We start from the raw sequence: 18,955 nt of genomic DNA on the forward strand, positions 1-18,955 counted from the left end.
GTCTGTGTAATGTACCAATTTATGCTTATTAATTTACATTTTAAAATATTGAAAACTTGTAGAAATTCTTACAAGTGTAGATTTATTAAAGAAAAAATGATCAATTACACTTTTACATCTTAAAGCAGTTTATTACTTTATTATAAATTGGTATTATATTGCATTATTTGGCAATTGTAAAATAAAGACATTATATTTTAATTATTATTGTTTTAGCAAGTACAAACTCAGTCTAATAATATATATAAATAAAATATGAATTAAAATACAAATTTAACTACTGAGAATAATACTTTTCTTATATTTGAAATATTTTAAATTTATATATGAATGTGTATTTTTCTTCTAATAATGATAAAAAGAAAACACGATCTTTATTTCTTGTAAAATAACTATTATAGACTGAGTGTTTAGTGTGTCTCAATGTATAAGAATATGCTATTATTATAATATTATGATTTTGTTCAAATAAAGTTTATTTAAAAGATGAAAAATTTGCTTACTAACAAATAGATAAACAGATAAACGAACAGATGCAAAAATCAAATTTGTTTATAAATATATAAAGATGTATATTTCTTATAAAAAATGGCAATTTTTATTTAGTCAATACTAAACTAGATATATAATATATCTATAATAATTTCTTCTCTTATAGTTTTTTCTTTATTTTCTCTTGAATCTGTTCTATATCATAAAAGAGAAATACATACGACAACATTTATTATGCTTAAAAAACTCACAATGTGTAAATAATTAGTTTTATAGTCAGTTTCCCTTACATATTATAAATTTACAATAGTTGAAAAATATCATAAATAACAAAATATGTTTCTTTCGGTTGTTTAATGAATGTACTTACAGTATTGTTATGTACGAATATATGTACATATTCATATATCTATTTGTTTTATTTATTTATACCTAAATATAATTTAAAATATTTATTTAAAAATAACTTTGCTTAGTTTGCTAAACTTACATTGGGTACATAATTTATAATCATTAAATTTTATGTTATACAGAAGATATCTTAAAAAATATTAATATTTAATGTATTACAATCAGCTCTCTGTGTGTGTGCGTATGTGTGTATATGTACACACACACACACACGCACATATATATATATATGATCATAAAACTATAATTTTAAACAAAACAAAAAAGGATAATATTAAAATAAGTGAGCTAGAGTTTATATAAAAAGTTGAACATTTTTCGAAGATTTCTGTAAATTCTTTAACAATAATAAACAATAAAAAATATATATGCGATATAAAAACATCAATTTGTTGCATTTGAAATCAAACAAAATAGTCATAAACAACATTAAACTTATTGTCATAAATTATGAGATTAAATATATTTTATCGTAATTTGATCATATTAAAATAAAAATAACAAAACTAAAATAGGATTTTAAACATATTTAAATATGACATTTTCCAAAATCAGTTTCTTATTAGTAAAATTAAAATAAAAATCTTGTACTGAGAAAGAAAACATAACACTTATTCATAAGTAAACATTAATGATTTTTCAAATATATTTACACAAAAAAAATAATTAAATTGTTTTAATAGTAAATCATTTGATAATTTCAATACTAAAACCTAAAATATCTTTTTTATTTTTTCCTTATGTTACTAATGAAATTTAATATACATGGAATATGCTGTATAATAGTTATATGCCACTGAGTTTAAATAAAAATATGTCATTTTCTTGTATTGCACCCTGTTAAGATTTAATATTAATGTATATTAATCATAATCAGAGCAAAGACAGCGGTTATATATTCTATCTAAGCTAAAACGAAGTATTATTATGTTTACTGTTAAAATTAATTACTTTCTCTTAAAATCTTCAATTACGATGGAAGATTTTATTTCTTACACGATATTATATTATCATCTGTATGTGAACATTTAAGGAATTATTATATGTGTTTTTCGAATAAGGTAATTACTTTTAATAAGTATTAAGAGAATATCGTGCCCTTATTACTTTCATATATCTTTACTTGCATTATTACTTGCATATTTACTTGCATTATTATTTATATATATATATATATATATATATATATATATATATATATATATATATATAAACCAAATTTTTACAAGTAAATATTCTGAGAAAATGTGATAATAAAATTAATATGTTGCTGATTTAAAATAAAATTATGTACGTTTTCTTAGATTTGTTTGATTAAAATTTAATACGAGTACACTCCATATTTTTATTATATCATTAAAAGATTAATGCAGTTCTCAATAATACCATATTAGAACCTGTTATCTATTGTGAATTATATATCATGAACATCAGGTTATTGATTATTGTTTCTTAGTTTTATATGTATACTAAAAAGTATAATGTTATTGCAGATAGAAAATTAATTCATAATGAGACAATAAACAATATTTGATTATACAATAATTATGGTTAAAAATCATGAAGCTAGAAAATCAATATTTGTTAGTATTTACCATTAAACAATCATATATACTACTTACAAGAAACTGTTTCTTTTTAATATTAAGATGACATACAAAATGTTTTTACGTACATATCGGGATTCAATAACTTCTACTAGCTTCTACTTTTCTCTAATAACTTTAAAATAATATAATTTAAATGTCAAATAATTGTTTTAGTAGATGGTTTATAATATTATTATAATCAAATAATCAAAAATTGACAAAGATGAACTATTGTTAGTATACAGGGTGTTTCATTTAAAACAGGCTACCTAAATATCGTCTATCTGTGACAATACGAAGAAAATTTTTTTCGTAAATATTTTAATGGTTTTTCCAAGATCATTTTGTTTTTTTACGAATATACAAAGATTTTTTTGTTGTTGTATGTTAACACAACAAAAAAATAATATTATATATTTATCTGTGTTATAATATGACCTTAAAATAATCTTGATTTTAAAAGTTAATTTAGTGTGGAACTTATTTTCAGCGAGATACTAGATTTTAACGATATAAATCACTCACAAACTTAATGACTAATAACTAATTTTGAATTTAATATTCAAATGCATTATCTATTTATAGCATATTCATGAAGTTATTTAATCTGCTATATTGTCAATATACTATATTCATAGGATTCTTAGATCTTATCCATCATATTTTCAATGCAAATGTTTTTTGCTTCTTTGGTGGTTATACAAGCTTGTACATGATAGACTGCATGATATGCTTTAACTGCAAATGGTGGTATCATATGTATTTTTTGACCACTGATTCCATCATACTGAAAAATTAGTAAACAAAAATAAACATAGTTTTCTTATTTTATAAAAATATTGACATTATTTTTAAATGTTGAAAGTGGTACCTCTTCAATGATATGATTTGTGTTGTCATGATATCAAAAATATCAAAAATAAGTAATAAAAGATTTGTTTTCAAATACAAATACAATGTAACTAAAAATATTGAGATAAATAAACTTTTGTTAAATCATTGTTCATCAAATGGCATAATTTCTATTGTAAGACTATTAACTACATTACATACTATGCTTTACATATTATAATTTATACAATTAAAAGCAGATATAGAAGAAGAAAGAGAAAAATATATGCAATGCTCATAAAATTGGATTTAGAAATATTTTTTACACATTAATTACTTGTCTTACTTTGATTTGTAATTTGTAGTAATCATAAATCTTCAATGCAGACATCTTCAATCGTTGATATCACATAATTATATGCTATACATGTACATTCATGTATGTATATATATTATTCCGTATATTTAACGCGATTGATATTATTTTGTACAAAACTATATTTACTATATTTAAAATTAAATTTATCGTTTCAGTTAAAAGATTTATAGTGAAACACATAATATAAATTTTAAATAACAGTAATATAAAAGAAAATTTATATATATAATAAATAAAAATATGTGTGTGTATATATATATATAGATTATTGTAGAGTATAATACATAATTTATCATAATATAAAAGTGATATTTGATTAAAAATACTAACAAATTTTAATATCAAATTACCTTTCATTCCAGAAAGTAAATCTTTTGCTTGAGCTTGTGTATTTGTTGAATATATAACTCTACTTGCATCTAAAAGAGGTAAAAGTTCGGATGTAACTTTTCTTCTTTTTACTGATGTTTCTTCATTAAATGACGTTATATCGAGTTTTCTAACGTTGGGCTTTATAGAGATTTTAGTTGAAATTTCTTTCATACATTTGTCTTGTACAAGAGGTATTTTGGAAATTTGTGTATCAGATTTTGTAATACTTCCTTTTAAAGGTTTTAAGCAAGATTTTTCTGTTGGTATTAAAATATTGTCTTCTGTTTCTACTTTATATAAAAGTTTGGTATCTTCTGATACACCTTCTGTTATCATAATTATAGAATGTTCATTCTCTATATCATTTTTAAAAATAATATTCGATTTTCGAAAATTCAACATTATACGTTTTTTTAGTGGTAAAGAATCATCTAAATCCATTAGATCTATTTGTTTCCAAAAATGACTTGTATTTTCCATTACCTCCTTGTCTGTATATAATTTGTTGCAATCAGAAGATATCTTTATATTTTGCTGTATTCGTTCATAAGGTTCAACTGATTGTAGTCCATTTACAATTTGCTGTATATTTATATTATCATTCTCTGTAAATATAGATTGTGAATCCAAAGGAATTGAATTATTTGATATTAAATCATACTGACTGAAAGGTAATGGTAAATTAAATGTTTCTATCAATTGTTCTGTTGGTAATAATTCGAAGTCTAATTGCAATGAAGACGTCGATACATTATTATAGGGTGGCACAAAAAGGTCTTCAGTTTGAATTGGTAAATGATTCGAGGGTACATCCTTGGAAATACATGCTTCATCTATTAAAGTTTGATTTGTTATATGTATTTTTGAATCATTTTCTTTTAAAATATCCGCTTCTTGGAAATCATAAATTTGTTCCATTCTCATATCATTAGATTCGCGATCGGACTTTTTAAAACCAAAATTTGAAGAAAATTCTCTTGATTCAGAAATTTTTATATCTGATTGGATAAGTAATGGTGATGAGCATGAAGAAGATATATTTTTAAACATCGATATAGAACCATTGTCATCTAATGAAAATAAATCAAAATCTTCTTCTGCTTTTGCATTTAAACCAAAAGCAACTATATCTACACATCTACCAATCGAATTTTTTTGATTAACACATTGTTTACTTTTTTTTCTTAGTATAGATGGATCTGTAATATCTACCAAAGGTTCTTGACTGTACAATTCAACATTTTTTTCATTATTAACACTTAATGTTTTTTCTTCTACACATTTTTTAATCAGACAAGGGTTTATTATCCATTCATTAAAATTTAACGTGTTATAGAAACTATCATGACCAATTAAAGATGTTAGAGAGCTTTGCAGGTCTTCTAATCTATTTTGTTTATTTAATATATCTGCATATTCTTTAGTATCAATATTTTTCGCATCATCTATAAAAAAAAGTTTTGGGCTTTTCTGGTACTTTTTTGCCACAATTCTAAGCCACTCCAAATTTTTTTTACATTTATTCTTTTTCCTTTTATTCAAGGAAATACATTCCTCATTATCTTTAGAAAAATCAATGACTATTATTTCCCCTGGTTTTACATTTGGCACTAATTTAAATTTTTTATTTTTTTCTATCTTTTTTTTAATATGATTTTTTAAAGAATTATCATTTTCTTCACGAATACTTTCCATTGATTTATTTTTATTTGAAGCTATCTTCTGATTTATATTAGATATACAACTCAAGGAGTATATTTCTTTATTCTTGATAGTATTCATATTTGTCTAAGCATTTAAATAGAATATTTAATGAAATACAATATCTAATGATAAATATAAATGTAAAAAATTGAAGTTACCTCTGAATTAGTATAATTATATATTCTTTCAGTTTTTATTGTGGAAGGCAATTCATTATATTCAGTTATCTCAATATTTTCTTCGAGTACGAGGAAATCATTACATGCTTGTTTTAGATCAAATAAGTTTGGTTGCATTAACCATAATGTTTCATTTTTACAGTTAAGAGGAAGTTTAGGTACAAGTTTCAATAAGTCTGCTTGCATCTTTGGCATATGTGATCCTAATATAGCCACAGCTAATTCATCAACTTGTTTTGCGTCTTCTGAATTTTCTTTTATTTTTCTCCAAAGCTTTAAAGTGAATAAATATCTTATATATTTTATCCCTGTTATAGACTCTTCATTTGTTTTTAAATTGGTCAAGCTTTTACTGTAAAATAAAATAATAGTTAATTAAGTAATATGAATCGAAATTTAAATAACTTTTCTTTAAACACAAATGTAAATAAAAATTATTACATACGAGAATATAAGATCACAAATCTTTGCATATCTTTTAGTAATTAGCTTAATCCTAAGTAATACTTTAAATATATGTTCTTTTGATTTATCTGAAATTTATATGATTATATATAAATATTATTGAAGCATATAGCATAATTAAATATTTAATTCTAAGTTCTTGTTTCTTTTTTTAATGATTAACATATATAAACTTACTTAAATATATCCATAATGCACTAAAAAGTTTTGCAGCTACCTTAGAAGGATCCTTACAGCGTTTGGAAGTTCTTAATTCTATATCTACATATATTGCCAATAATACTGATATTTTGTTTAAATAGGAGTTATGATTGTTTATGTGCTATATAAAAAATAAATTGTATGTGTATGTGCTATTATTATTCTTAATTATTAAAAAAAAAAAACACCTTATAATAAATACTATACCTCACTAATATTGTGCCAATAAAAATGAAAAAATATTAATGTATTACTCATATGCTTTTTCAATTTAATAACTTCATATGTCATAATGTAATTTATTTCCATAAATTTTAAAATATTGCTAAAAAAATAAAACTTCATTGTATTTATTCTTAATTAATATTTTAATTATTATAAAAGCCTTACTTGACATAGATGGAGAGCAATTCTTCTAGAAGATGGAAACTTCTCTTTCCTATAGATGAATGCATTACTCTATCAAATGTAAGAAGCCATGAAAAAACTTTTTCGAATGATTTAGTACTATGCAATTTATTATTCTGTACTTCTTCGTTCTTATGATTTCTCAATACTCTGTCACAGTTTTCATGTATCAATATAATATCTGTTTCTTCCTTTTCATGTAGCAATGCTTTTTTATCAAATGCATTATCTAAATAAAAGATACTAAAGTTATACTTCGGAAATATATTATTATGATTCAAAAATAAAAGAAACAAATAATATACCATCATTTTGTAATGATTTAGACAAAGCTAAAGAACTGGTAATAATCGTATCTTGAATAAGCTGTGCCATTTTCTGAAAATTAAAAGAAAGAGTTCCAAAAATAGTATGAAAAACAGAATTATGATAAAATAAACAAAACGCTACGATAAAGAACATATGCATTAAAAGTTCTCTACTGAAATAATAAAAGAAAATGCTTATACATAAAATGTTTATATTTTATCGAAAATCTTTTTTTAATCAAACATATATAGAAGAAATAAGATTAAATATTCTACATACATAGTGACAAAAAAAAACAGATTGTAATTCGTCTTAACAATAGCAGTGGTAATAACGATGGTTTGATGGTAAAAACGACAATAACACGTTTGTTGAATTCCACCATCCGTCTGTCATTTTTTGTTTGCACTTATATTTTTTTCAAAAACTCATTCATTTTTCTGTATCATAGTTGATTTACTAAAGTAACGGGCAACTGTACCATAGATTTTCCAAACGTATGGCCTTCTACCAAACGGGATGCATCACATAGTTAAGTAGAATAATAATTTCAACCAAATTTTAATAATAATAATACGTACATTTGCGGCTATTATGACTGTTCACCATCTTTCGCCCAAAGCGTGTATGACTTCAGCGACAAGTGTGGACAAAATATGAATTACAAGCACAAACGGGGAACGCTGCTCCTACCATGCGCCTATCACATTGGTGTATAAACGTTTAGTTATATCATAGGTGGTTTAATAAGCTATGAATTAACATTTTTCAATCTTTCATATTTATATCTTTCTTATCTTTATTATTATTATTATATTATTATATTGTATATTATTATTATAGTAATAGTAGTACTAATAGTAATATTATAAAGTGGATTACTTCTATAGGAAAAATACTAAAAATAACGCTAGGAGTTCTACTTCGTTAATAATGTAGAAACGAACAAATGTTCTGATTTCTATAAAAATAATATATAATTTATAAATATATATATATATATTCATTAATTATTATTTTTTATAAAATAATCTATAAATGTATATACTATATGCATTTGTCATTAAACAAAATTATACCGCCGTTGTATTTTATCTAGCACAAATCAACTGGAAACGTACATTCCAATTATCGGTGGAGGAAATAAATATAAGATTGGATAATAACGCCTTATTTAATTATTCCTTATCAGATAAGGAAGAACTTCTAAAAAATTTCGGCTTTCAGTGTAAAAAATATATTAAAATATTACATAATTTTAATTCTTTATCAGTTTAAAATATAGTTTTACTGCTACGTTCCAAGAATTTTAAAAAATTAAAGATTTTTTTCTTAATTTTAGAAATATATGCTAGGTTCTTTATCATAGGGACATAAACTTTACTTTTCCCAGCTATATTTCAAATATTGTTTTTATTACTTTATATCTGGACATTCATTGATAAATTTTTTTAACATTTTAGTTATTTTTAGATAATTTTTTAAACGATTTTAGATTTCCTTTTGATCTATATATTATAAGAATCAGTTTGTTACTTATGTGTATATAAAAAATACATTTATAGAACCATAATATATAATAGTAAGCATAAAAGTGATAGTGTACATTCAAAGTAATAAACAACTAATTTTTTGAATTTGATATTTAAAATGCCAGAATGAGTTATCATAGCTTTTTTATGTAACCATCGTAAAAAGCATTTCCTTGCGTTTAAATGGATCAGAAAATCTGAGCATCAGTTTACGGAAAAAATAAGCAGGCAACGTCTACTTCACGGAACAAATATACATCATTCTATATGAAAATCAATAGTGGGAGTACCAACTTCTCTTTTACCACAGATTTCAAGGGACGCCACTATACGATATTTTTGTTTGCAAAAAATGTCGAGAACAGTGTTTACACCAATAATGAGTCAAGATGTAATTCTTGGCCAATTTTAATGAACAACGTCTCATTTTAAAGATGAACATTTAAGCGAGGTCCTCGCTTTATTGAATTTTTGAAAGTTTTATTTTTAGACATAAACTATTATTTAAGAAATATCATTTTTCGACACGTTTTTTTAAGGAAAATGAGAAATTTAAAATAAGACATTGTTCATCAAAATCGATCCATAGTTACGCCAACTTATCGTTGGCGTAAACTATTATAAAACCGAATAAAATTTAGTAATAACATTGTTACTTTTATGACTATATGTATATATATATATATATATAATTTTTGAGCTTAATTATTAATAATTTATTAATAAAATAATAAACTGGTTTAATAAAATAATAATAATATTACTATTACTTAAATAAAACAAGTATAATTATGTATTTTTTAGAGTACTCTATTACTTCATTATTCTACTATATTATAATATATTACTATTATTTTAAGTGGATTCAGAAACAGTGCATGTAATATCAATCGAATATGAAAGTAGTATTTATGTTTATATTTTTTAAATGAATTCTTTTAATCAATTCAATCCTTCAAACCAAATGTGTTAATAATGTGAGCAGCATAGTGTACTTGAACAAGCATACATAGATACAATAAATTAAGAAAAGGGTTAATCTTATCCTAATGCGTTTCTAGTTTTTATTTTTTCTACACCCGTTGCTAAAGTCACGTATAAATCAAGATGCTTGAATACAGCTTTGATTGAGTGGATGAAAAATGAAATCTTATAATTTCGTTTAAAAGATAAAATATATTTCTATACATTACAAACAATTGTTTTGCATTGATATTATATTTTACAAAAATGAAAAAAAATGACAATACTTTAAAACTGTACATAGTATAGTTCTGTGTTAAAATTATTTTTTCATGAAATTTTGTATAGAAAATTCTATGCTTCTTGAAATAAATCTCCTAGAAGATAATTAGGTATTTCTGATTGATCTCTTTCGATATATATATTATTACATTCCATATTTTGTCTATTTTTTGCGTGCTTTTCATTATCATATGCAATATTACTTTCACTAATATCACAAAATATTTGTTCTATTATATCACAAGATGGGCTTGGTCTTATATCAAAATGATTTCCAAGAAATTCTAAAACAGATTTTCTAGTTTTCAAGCTATTAAGATATACCCTATCTTTTTTTGATAACATTTTTTCAGTCATAAATACTAAATGGTGATGGAAACATAAAAAATGTGCATCAATCCTAGCTGTAATATCTATCCAATCTTGAATACAACTAAGTGGTGTAGTTGCATATCCTGAAAAAAGAGCTGGATTTGTTAAAATACCTCTTGCACTCATTATTCCTTGACAATTAGTTGCTTCATATAGTTTTTGTGCATTTTCTAGATTTTTCACATCTCCATTAGCAATAAGTGGTAATTGTACACTATCTCTAACAATTTTAAGATCATCTAAATGTATAGGTTCATAACGCATTTCAGGTGTTCTTGCATGTACAGTTAAAAATGATACACCAGCTTTCTCTAGTGTTTGACAAAAATCAATTGTTCTGCGAATATCTTTTAATATACGTATTTTTACAGAAACAGTGAATGGATGAGGCACACGGTTTCTGACTTGAGATACTATGTCTTTTACAAGTTCTGGATGTTTTAACATATCTACACCATATCCTTCATTTATAGCCCATCGTTGCGGACAACCACTGTTTAAATCAACTCCATCACAATATCTGCGAAAGAGAAGTTGCATTATGAACACATATCTAAATGTATATTTAGACAAATAAAATGTAGTTATAATATACTTATATAAAAGAAGCATACGGAGCAATTATTTCTGCTGCATTAGAGAAATCTGCTACATTGTTGGCTGCAAACTGTGCAATAAGCGGAGTATCCTTCTCTATTGTTGAAAATTCACTATCTCTAGCTTTAGCCGACTTCACAAATGAATTTGCCACTATCATAGGTGTAAAGCAAATGTCACATTCATATCGTCTGACTAACATTCTAAATGGTAATCTGAATGAAAGCCATTCATAAAAAAACATTGTTAATACTAATTCATATTTAATTTTATTAAAAACTGGCAGCAAAAAAGAGAGTATTCATTAAAAATACTCCATTGTTACTTACTTACTATATCTAACCATTGGCGCGCAGACCTTTATTATTCTCGGTTCTTTTAATAATTCGACAATATCGACCGTCATCTTCCTTAAAATGTAAAACGCTACACGTTGTAAATGCTTCAAAAAAAGGTTATTTACCCATAGTAATAATAGTAACCAAGATGTAGAATCTGTTATCATTTATGTGCCAAAGTAGCATCATCTGTTGGAATGAAACAGAGAAAAAGAGAACTGTTAATCGATTACATCGTTCTTGCGATGTGCGCGGTAACTTTAGTAAATGATTACATCATATTTGCTTGAAATTCCGGAAATAGTTACTACACTACACTGTAGTTCCGGTTGTCGATCTACTCTTTATTATATACCGTTAATTTAATTGTATGTATTATATAAAGTAGAAAAATTATATCGAGAAAAGTAATATAACAGAGAATTATTATAATTTTCAAATGATAACATAGTTCTTTACGTCTTCCAAGTAAATCTTATCTTCGTAATTAATTTGATGAATTTTTCGAATGTTCGGGATAGTTCTGAAGTCACAAGAAGGCGGAGCGTCTAAACTCGATTTTTGATTGGTTCAAAGTCTTGCAGGCTATTGAAGATTGGTCAATGCAAGAATTTGTTTGTCCTTCTTGCATGTTCTACGAAAGTGATAATAGCGTGCATAGAGTGCGTATCGTGAGTCTTTGTAGGAGTTGCATCACTACACGTGAAGTTGGTCTTTAGATTTCCGGTTCGTTTCTTCACCGAAATTAGACTTAATCAAAGGAATAAACGAAAATGTTGGCTGCCACAAGATTGTTTAGCAGAAGCTGTAACGGTGTTGGCTGCGATATTGTCAGAAAACAGCAGTTCAGTACGATACTTAAAAATGTAAGTTTTGATGGCGATTCTCATCACGTCGAACGAATCATTGATCGAATAAAATGTGTGCGTCGTATACGATTTCTATATCACGTAAAAGAAAAGATTCATTCCACTATGTTTTTACGTATCTATTTGTAAAACGTCCAGCAATTAGTGCAAATTAACACATCAATGGATATAACGTATTGTTTGCGATTGATTCAGAAACCGGCTTTTCTTTTATTTCGGGTAGCTTCAATACTAAGGATTTCTTGATCATCAAGAAAAAGCGTTAAATAAGTCTTCCAGGATTGGTGCAAATGTACAATAATATTTCATCACTTACACGATTGTCAATTGCTAATATATTACTAATATATTTTACTTTTCTTTGAATGTATATATATATATATATATATATATATATATATATATATATATATATATGAATATTATTTAAATAATTGTTTATATAGTTCTTTCTCATATATCATAATGACTTTTAGGTTGCAGCTCCTGGAATCGTCCTGCCTCAACGTTATACAGATTTACAACAATGTCGTTACAAGTAAGTAATTTTTTGTAAAGGTTACATAAAAAAGCAAATATGATGTTAGGAGACTTTACACATGTTAGGAGAAATTTTTGTAATGTATATTAAAAAATGTTTTTGTATATTAAAAAATGCATATTAAAAAATATATTTAGATCTGAAGGTGTCAAAGGAGCTGTTATTGGTATTGATCTTGGTACAACATTTTCTTGTGTAGCAGTAATGGAAGGTAAACAGCCAAAGGTTATTGAGAATTCTGAAGGTTCACGAACAACACCATCTTATATTGCATTCACCAAAGGTAATTGTTTATAATGTTATTCCTTTGGTTATTTAAAAAATATTTTAATATACTGTTTAGTTTGTTTTTCTTAGATATATATTTAATAAAATGATAATAAAGAGTTTATAAAATTTTAGACGGAGAACGTTTAGTGGGTATGCCTGCTAAACGTCAAGCAGTTACAAACTCTTCTAATACATTTTATGCAACTAAACGACTCATTGGGAGAAAATTCGATGATGCTGAAGTGAAAAAAGACATGTAAGTAGTGTATATACTTTCTAAATTAAATAATAGTTGCATGTATTATTTTATTACAGGAAAACAGTGTCTTATAAAATCGTGAAAGCATCTAATGGAGATGCATGGGTACAAGGAGGAGATGGAAAGATGTACTCTCCTAGTCAAATTGGTGCTTTTGTACTTATGAAAATGAAAGAAACTGCAGAGGCATACCTTAGCACACCAGCTAAAAATGCTGTCATCACTGTGCCTGCATATTTCAATGATTCACAAAGGCAGGCTACAAAGGATGCTGGTCAAATTGCTGGATTAAATGTGCTTAGAGTAATCAATGAGCCTACTGCAGCTGCACTTGCATATGGTATGGATAAAACAGATGATAAAATGTAAGTATTTATTTATACTTATATTTATTTTCTAGTTAATTTTTTATGCACAAATATACAATTTTTTTATTAATATATATTCATTTAGTATTGCAGTATACGACTTAGGTGGTGGTACTTTTGATATATCGATCTTAGAAATTCAAAAAGGTGTTTTTGAAGTAAAATCAACTAATGGAGATACATTTTTGGGAGGTGAAGATTTTGATAACGCGTTAGTTAATTATTTGGTGACTGAATTTAAAAAAGACGTATGTACTAATAAATTGTAAAGATATAAGAAATTGTAGAAAAGAAGTTTTTCGTAACATGATCGGTAATTACTTATTTATAGCAAGGTATAGATGTGGCCAAAGATGCTATGGCTATGCAACGATTAAAGGAAGCAGCTGAAAAAGCGAAAATTGAATTATCAAGTTCTTTACAAACTGATATAAATCTACCATATTTAACTATGGATTCAAGTGGACCTAAACACTTGAATCTTAAACTTACAAGAAGCAAATTTGAAAGTCTTGTAAATGACCTCATTAAACGTACTGTACAACCATGTCAAAAAGCTCTTTCTGATGCTGAAATATCAAAATCTGATATCGGTGAAGTTCTTTTGGTTGGAGGGATGACTAGGGTACCTAAAGTTCAACAAACAGTTCAAGAAATATTCGGTCGACAACCTTCAAAAGCTGTTAATCCTGATGAAGCTGTAGCTGTTGGTGCTGCTGTTCAGGGTGGTGTACTTGCTGGAGATGTGACTGATGTTCTCCTTCTCGATGTTACGCCTCTGTCGTTGGGTAATTATTCTATATTTCTCATAAGTTGTTGATTTTAACAAATGATGTATAATTGTCTAATCTTCTCTCTGACAACAATGAGGATATTTCATTACTGATATTTAAGCGAAATAATTAATTTAAATTATATAAATTTTAGTCATTACTTTTGTCTATTCTTTACAGGTATCGAAACACTTGGGGGCGTCTTCACAAAATTAATATCGCGAAACACAACTATTCCTACGAAAAAAAGTCAAGTATTTTCCACAGCAGCAGATGGTCAAACTCAAGTAGAAATTAAGGTTCATCAAGGCGAACGAGAAATGGCTTGTGACAATAAACTTTTAGGGCAGTTCACATTAGTCGGAATACCTCCCGCTCCAAGAGGAGTTCCACAAATTGAAGTAACGTTTGATATTGATGCGAATGGTATCGTTCATGTATCTGCTAGGGACAAGGGTACTGGCAAAGAACAACAAAGTATGTAAAAAAAATTATTTTTTTCCAAATTGCTTATTTTATTATTACTATGATGGTTTTATTTTTCGTCTCCAAAATTTATTCTAAAGTAGAGTAATATATGTGGAAGTCTTTAACTGAGTAAATTTATATAATTTACATAAAGTAAGTCAAAAATTATGTTGATTTAAAAGTATTTTACCTTCCGGTTGTTATTTGTAGTTGTAATTCAGTCCAGCGGTGGTCTAAGCAAAGACGAAATTGAAAATATGGTAAAGAATGCAGAACAATATGCTAAAGCAGACAAGATAAAAAAAGATAGAGTAGAAGCTGTTAATCAAGCCGAAGGAATTATACACGATACGGAATCTAAATTAGAAGAATTCAAGGCACAACTTCCACAAGACGAGGTATAGTAATTATATTAATTTTATAATATGTGCATTTACAACTGATTTTTAATGTTTCATTTATTTTTAGTGCGATAAGTTGAAAGAATTGGTTGCCAAGACAAGGGAAACATTAGCCAAAAAAGATGATATGGATCCAGAGGACATTAAAAAGCAAACCAATGAATTGCAGCAAGCAAGTTTGAAATTGTTCGAAATGGCATATAAAAAAGTAAGCATGTATATATGAAATATTCAACACGTATTTGTTTCTAATTGTCTTATATATTTGTTTTAATCTAAATCAATGTGGTTGATGTAGATGGCGGCAGAAAGAGAAAGCAGCAGTGGCAGTAGTAACCAAAGTCAACAAGAACCTCAAGAGAAGAAAGAGGAGAAAAACTAATGGTAAAAATTCCTCAATAAATACAAATTTCTTGCACATAGCTACATAAACACCAATTATCGTTTTACATACACAGCTTAAAAAATGTCATTTTGTTAAATGTATATAATCAAATTTACTAACTGTGTATTTGTTGCAAAGTTACTTTTTTTACTGTAATGTGTTCTCATACAGAGAGAATTAGTTCGCCAATAAAAGTAGGAAATATTGGCTCGAAGGTAATAATAATTTCCTGCAATATGTATTGATCGCAGTTTAACTGGAAGCAATTGTCGGGCTAGAAAATCGTCTTGTAAATTGTGTACATAATCCAGTGCATAAAAAATATTGCTAATGACATGTTTATGCAGCCTAAAATGTGAAATGACAAATGGTGTTTAAGAATACTGTTCTCGCCTGTGTCAATTTAATGATTAGACACTATTTCGTCAACAGTGTTAAAATTCTTAGTATGTTAGTTCATTCTTTGCTACTATAGAGTTCTATGGTAGTTTATACAGTATGAATGCGTTTTATGATTGACAATGAAAAGAATGTTATAAGAATGCTTGGTATATATAGACAGATATATAGCATAAGAATTACACAATACGTATATAGTTAATTATATATAAAATGTATTATGTGCTATAACGTACTAATATCGTATACATAATATGATCTATTTCACAAATTTTTTATTTGGAAACCTACTCCCAATACAATAATTTTCATGTTTTCTTTGTGTTATTCAATAAATAATTCCAAATTTTATATTGCGTTTATTGATACAAATGAAAATTCTTGAATTCAATGATTTTGATTCAAGATTTAATTTTGAAAATATTTCAAATTACGATATATAAACTTAATTAAATCTGTTTTATGATTTGGCTTTCTTTAGAAACTCTAACACATCTTGAACATCATCTTTGGATCCTAAGAAAACTGGTGATCTTTGATGAATACTTTCCGGAATTATATCTAAAATATCGATTTTTCCATTTGATGCAAGACCTCCTGCTTCTTTTATTATATAAGCCATTGGTATGCCCTCATATAAAAGACGTAGCTACGAATATAATTACGTTATTTTCGTTAATAATAGTTTTCGAAAATACTGCTAATATTCAGCTCGTTAGAAACTCCTACAGAGTTGTTATACCTTGCCATTGGGATTGTTTTTCGTTGAAGGATACAAGAAAATTCCTCCATATTTAATAGTCCTATGTACATCAGCAACCATTGAACCAACGTATCGAGAATTATACGGTTTACCGTTACTCGGGTATTTTTTGGAATGTATATACTCTTTTATAGCTGAATCCCATGTACTCTCATTTCCTTCGTTAATACTGTCAGTTAACATAATTCAAATTAACATAAGATCAAGTTCTTTTTAGGTTGTCGATAAATAATTATACAGATATAGTACATAAAATACCATTACATACCTGTAAATATTTCCTTTCTCTGGTACACGCATATTTTTTTCAGTTAAAATGAATTCTCCGATCGCTGGATCGTACATAAATCCGTTAACTCCATGTCCGATGGAAAGAACAATCATAGTGGCCGAACCATAAAGCGCGTAACCAGCAGCAACTATATTTTGGCCTGGCTGAAGAGCGTTAGAAACACTGGAACTATTGGTGTTATCTAATTTTTTATAAATTCCGAATATCGATCCGACTGACACCAAACAATCGATATTTGAAGAGCCATCCAAAGGATCGAAGCACACGATGTATTTACCCTGTTTTTCCGTTTCAACCTCAATCATATTTTTATTTTCTTCACTGACGAGAATGCAGGTTGTGAACGAAGACGTTAACATGTTAATAAAGAGTTCGTTACTTAAAATGTCTAATTTTTTTACCTCTTCGCCTTGAATATTTATATTACCAGCTATGCCATACCTGTGAAAATAAACGGAAAGTTTCACTAAAGATAAATGATTCTTTAAAATTTTCTTTTTCTTCTTAGAAGTAAAAAGTACGATCTTCGAAAACATCGATAAACTTTAATCTCCAACATTTTTCGAACAAAACATCTTTTGCATTACGCTCTCTTTAAAAGTGCATAATAGAAGATATCGATATAGACGTAAATATGTGGAAAAATACTAATATTTATACTAAGCCATTCAAACAAAGATTATTTCATATCTTAACTAACTGTCAAAGTTATATAATTTATGTTTTATAAAAAATTAATGTAAGAGTTAATAGTAATAATTTCATAATTATTTTATAAATTTTCCATTTTTTCACGATTACTACATGATACGTATCTATTTTTCAATTTTCACGTTGACGTTTTTTTATAAATATAAAATCAAATACTTACATATTTGCAATACCGGCTTTTCTCACAGCTGAACTAACAGCTTTTACGGCGGTTTGTATGCTGTTTAACAATTGGCTAAGATCACCAGTTGCCGTAGGAAACTTACGTTGTTCGTCAAGAACAAATCTCGTAAGAGTCATACAATTTGAATCAAAAGTATTGTTTGATGTCATCTTGATGAGTGAGGAACGTCACAAAGTCGAATGGTTCAGTATTTCAGTAGAGACTAAAGTTGTTTTGCAAGACATCGCATTATATAAGCTCTATTCTACATCAATAGCTGCTGTTCTACATCAAAAGCAGCTTAATAAGCGCTACCAGCAAAATACGACTTTTACTGAACGTATTTTTATTAATTATATGTTTGGTGCAAGTATAAGTGTAAGATAACTTCTTAATGTATAAGTTTAGGGCATAAGTATGTTGATATATTTATATAGAATATAAAAATTGCATCAACTGATGCAGTTAAAAATATGTTTCCATAAAAAAGTGCAATTACATTTTTCTGATACACCGATGCACAAAAGTGCTTAAAATTATTTACATATTATGCATCATCTGATACCATTTCATTTTCATCTATAACATTTTTTTCTATTTTCAACGGTTTAGGAAATATAGCCTGTTCTAGTTGCATGGGACACCCTATATATTCTAATACTCATTCTCTATGCACAGAAATTCTTGTGAGAATCCTGTTTTTATAGGATATGAGAAACAAGACTGTAATATATAAAAAAACTGCTTTTTATAATTTTCATTTGCAATAATATTTTCTTACAGTTATTGCTACTCCTTATGTCATACTTAGATTCTTTCATACATTACAACAGTTGCAAGATTTTCGGTCGCATACCACTAATCACTGT

General features: G+C 26.7%; 4 protein-coding genes across 8 annotated transcripts; 1 reads left to right on the forward strand and 3 right to left on the reverse strand.

Moving 5' to 3' along the window:
• Positions 1 to 647: 647 nt before the first annotated feature.
• On the reverse strand, positions 648 to 7,972 carry LOC124432633. The gene is made up of 9 exons (XM_046981646.1): positions 7,822 to 7,972; positions 7,337 to 7,409; positions 7,014 to 7,260; positions 6,831 to 6,948; positions 6,600 to 6,744; positions 6,403 to 6,490; positions 5,937 to 6,309; positions 4,053 to 5,862; positions 648 to 3,279 (listed from the first exon to the last, which is right to left on the reverse strand). The coding sequence occupies exons 1-9, from the start codon at positions 7,822 to 7,824 to the stop codon at positions 3,275 to 3,277; spliced, it is 2,862 nt and encodes a 953-aa protein (XP_046837602.1). The 5' UTR covers positions 7,825 to 7,972; the 3' UTR covers positions 648 to 3,274.
• Positions 7,973 to 9,790: 1,818 nt separating this feature from the next.
• Positions 9,791 to 11,903, reverse strand: LOC124432636 (tRNA-dihydrouridine(20a/20b) synthase [NAD(P)+]-like). 3 transcript variants are annotated; one of them, XM_046981652.1, is made up of 4 exons: positions 11,700 to 11,903; positions 11,416 to 11,613; positions 11,104 to 11,301; positions 9,791 to 11,009 (listed from the first exon to the last, which is right to left on the reverse strand). In XM_046981652.1, exons 2-4 carry the CDS (start codon positions 11,589 to 11,591, stop codon positions 10,190 to 10,192), a joined length of 1,194 nt encoding a protein of 397 aa, XP_046837608.1. In that variant the 5' UTR covers positions 11,592 to 11,613; positions 11,700 to 11,903; the 3' UTR covers positions 9,791 to 10,189. The 3 variants fall into 3 exon arrangements, with proteins under 3 accessions (XP_046837608.1, XP_046837610.1, XP_046837611.1); XM_046981654.1 differs by lacking the exon at positions 11,700 to 11,903 and having other exon boundaries at positions 11,420 to 11,693; XM_046981655.1 differs by lacking the exons at positions 11,104 to 11,301; positions 11,700 to 11,903 and having other exon boundaries at positions 11,416 to 11,693.
• Positions 11,904 to 12,055: 152 nt separating this feature from the next.
• On the forward strand, positions 12,056 to 17,370 carry LOC124432634 (heat shock 70 kDa protein cognate 5). 3 transcript variants are annotated; one of them, XM_046981648.1, is made up of 12 exons: positions 12,056 to 12,290; positions 12,770 to 12,831; positions 12,972 to 13,117; positions 13,237 to 13,360; positions 13,420 to 13,728; positions 13,817 to 13,979; positions 14,063 to 14,519; positions 14,685 to 14,981; positions 15,183 to 15,370; positions 15,441 to 15,581; positions 15,672 to 15,757; positions 17,232 to 17,370. In XM_046981648.1, exons 1-11 carry the CDS (start codon positions 12,198 to 12,200, stop codon positions 15,753 to 15,755), a joined length of 2,064 nt encoding a protein of 687 aa, XP_046837604.1. In that variant the 5' UTR covers positions 12,056 to 12,197; the 3' UTR covers positions 15,756 to 15,757; positions 17,232 to 17,370. The 3 variants fall into 3 exon arrangements, with proteins under 3 accessions (XP_046837604.1, XP_046837605.1, XP_046837603.1); XM_046981649.1 differs by lacking the exon at positions 17,232 to 17,370 and adding an exon at positions 16,639 to 16,776; XM_046981647.1 differs by lacking the exon at positions 17,232 to 17,370 and having other exon boundaries at positions 15,672 to 16,419.
• On the reverse strand, positions 16,351 to 18,421 carry LOC124432637 (fructose-1,6-bisphosphatase 1). The gene is made up of 4 exons (XM_046981656.1): positions 18,084 to 18,421; positions 17,189 to 17,653; positions 16,900 to 17,089; positions 16,351 to 16,806 (listed from the first exon to the last, which is right to left on the reverse strand). The coding sequence occupies exons 1-4, from the start codon at positions 18,254 to 18,256 to the stop codon at positions 16,618 to 16,620; spliced, it is 1,017 nt and encodes a 338-aa protein (XP_046837612.1). The 5' UTR covers positions 18,257 to 18,421; the 3' UTR covers positions 16,351 to 16,617.
• Between the last annotated feature and the right edge of the window lie 534 nt (positions 18,422 to 18,955).

This window comes from Vespa crabro, chromosome 1, assembly GCF_910589235.1.
Source record: "Vespa crabro chromosome 1, iyVesCrab1.2, whole genome shotgun sequence".
Lineage (NCBI taxonomy): Eukaryota > Metazoa > Arthropoda > Insecta > Hymenoptera > Vespidae > Vespa > Vespa crabro.

Coding starts and splice junctions, on each gene's coding strand:
- LOC124432633 (XM_046981646.1), bottom strand. Junction 6,949..7,013: donor TTGCTCTCCATCTATGTCAA/GTAAGGCTTTTA, acceptor TTATTTTTTTAG/CAATATTTTAAAATTTATGG. Junction 5,863..5,936: donor ATAATTATACTAATTCAGAG/GTAACTTCAATT, acceptor TTAAATGCTTAG/ACAAATATGAATACTATCAA.
- LOC124432634 (XM_046981648.1), top strand. CDS start 12,198: ATGTTGGCTGCCACAAGATTGTTTAGCAGAAGCTGTAACGGTGTTGGC. Junction 13,118..13,236: donor TTATATTGCATTCACCAAAG/GTAATTGTTTAT, acceptor ATAAAATTTTAG/ACGGAGAACGTTTAGTGGGT. Junction 15,371..15,440: donor CACAACTTCCACAAGACGAG/GTATAGTAATTA, acceptor ATTTATTTTTAG/TGCGATAAGTTGAAAGAATT.
- LOC124432637 (XM_046981656.1), bottom strand. CDS start 18,256: ATGACATCAAACAATACTTTTGATTCAAATTGTATGACTCTTACGAGA. Junction 17,654..18,083: donor AAAGCCGGTATTGCAAATAT/GTAAGTATTTGA, acceptor TTATTTTCACAG/GTATGGCATAGCTGGTAATA. Junction 16,807..16,899: donor AAAACAATCCCAATGGCAAG/GTATAACAACTC, acceptor TTATATTCGTAG/CTACGTCTTTTATATGAGGG.
- LOC124432636 (XM_046981652.1), bottom strand. CDS start 11,591: ATGATAACAGATTCTACATCTTGGTTACTATTATTACTATGGGTAAAT. Junction 11,302..11,415: donor CCAATGGTTAGATATAGTAA/GTAAGTAACAAT, acceptor GCTTTCATTCAG/ATTACCATTTAGAATGTTAG. Junction 11,010..11,103: donor GCAGCAGAAATAATTGCTCC/GTATGCTTCTTT, acceptor TCTCTTTCGCAG/ATATTGTGATGGAGTTGATT.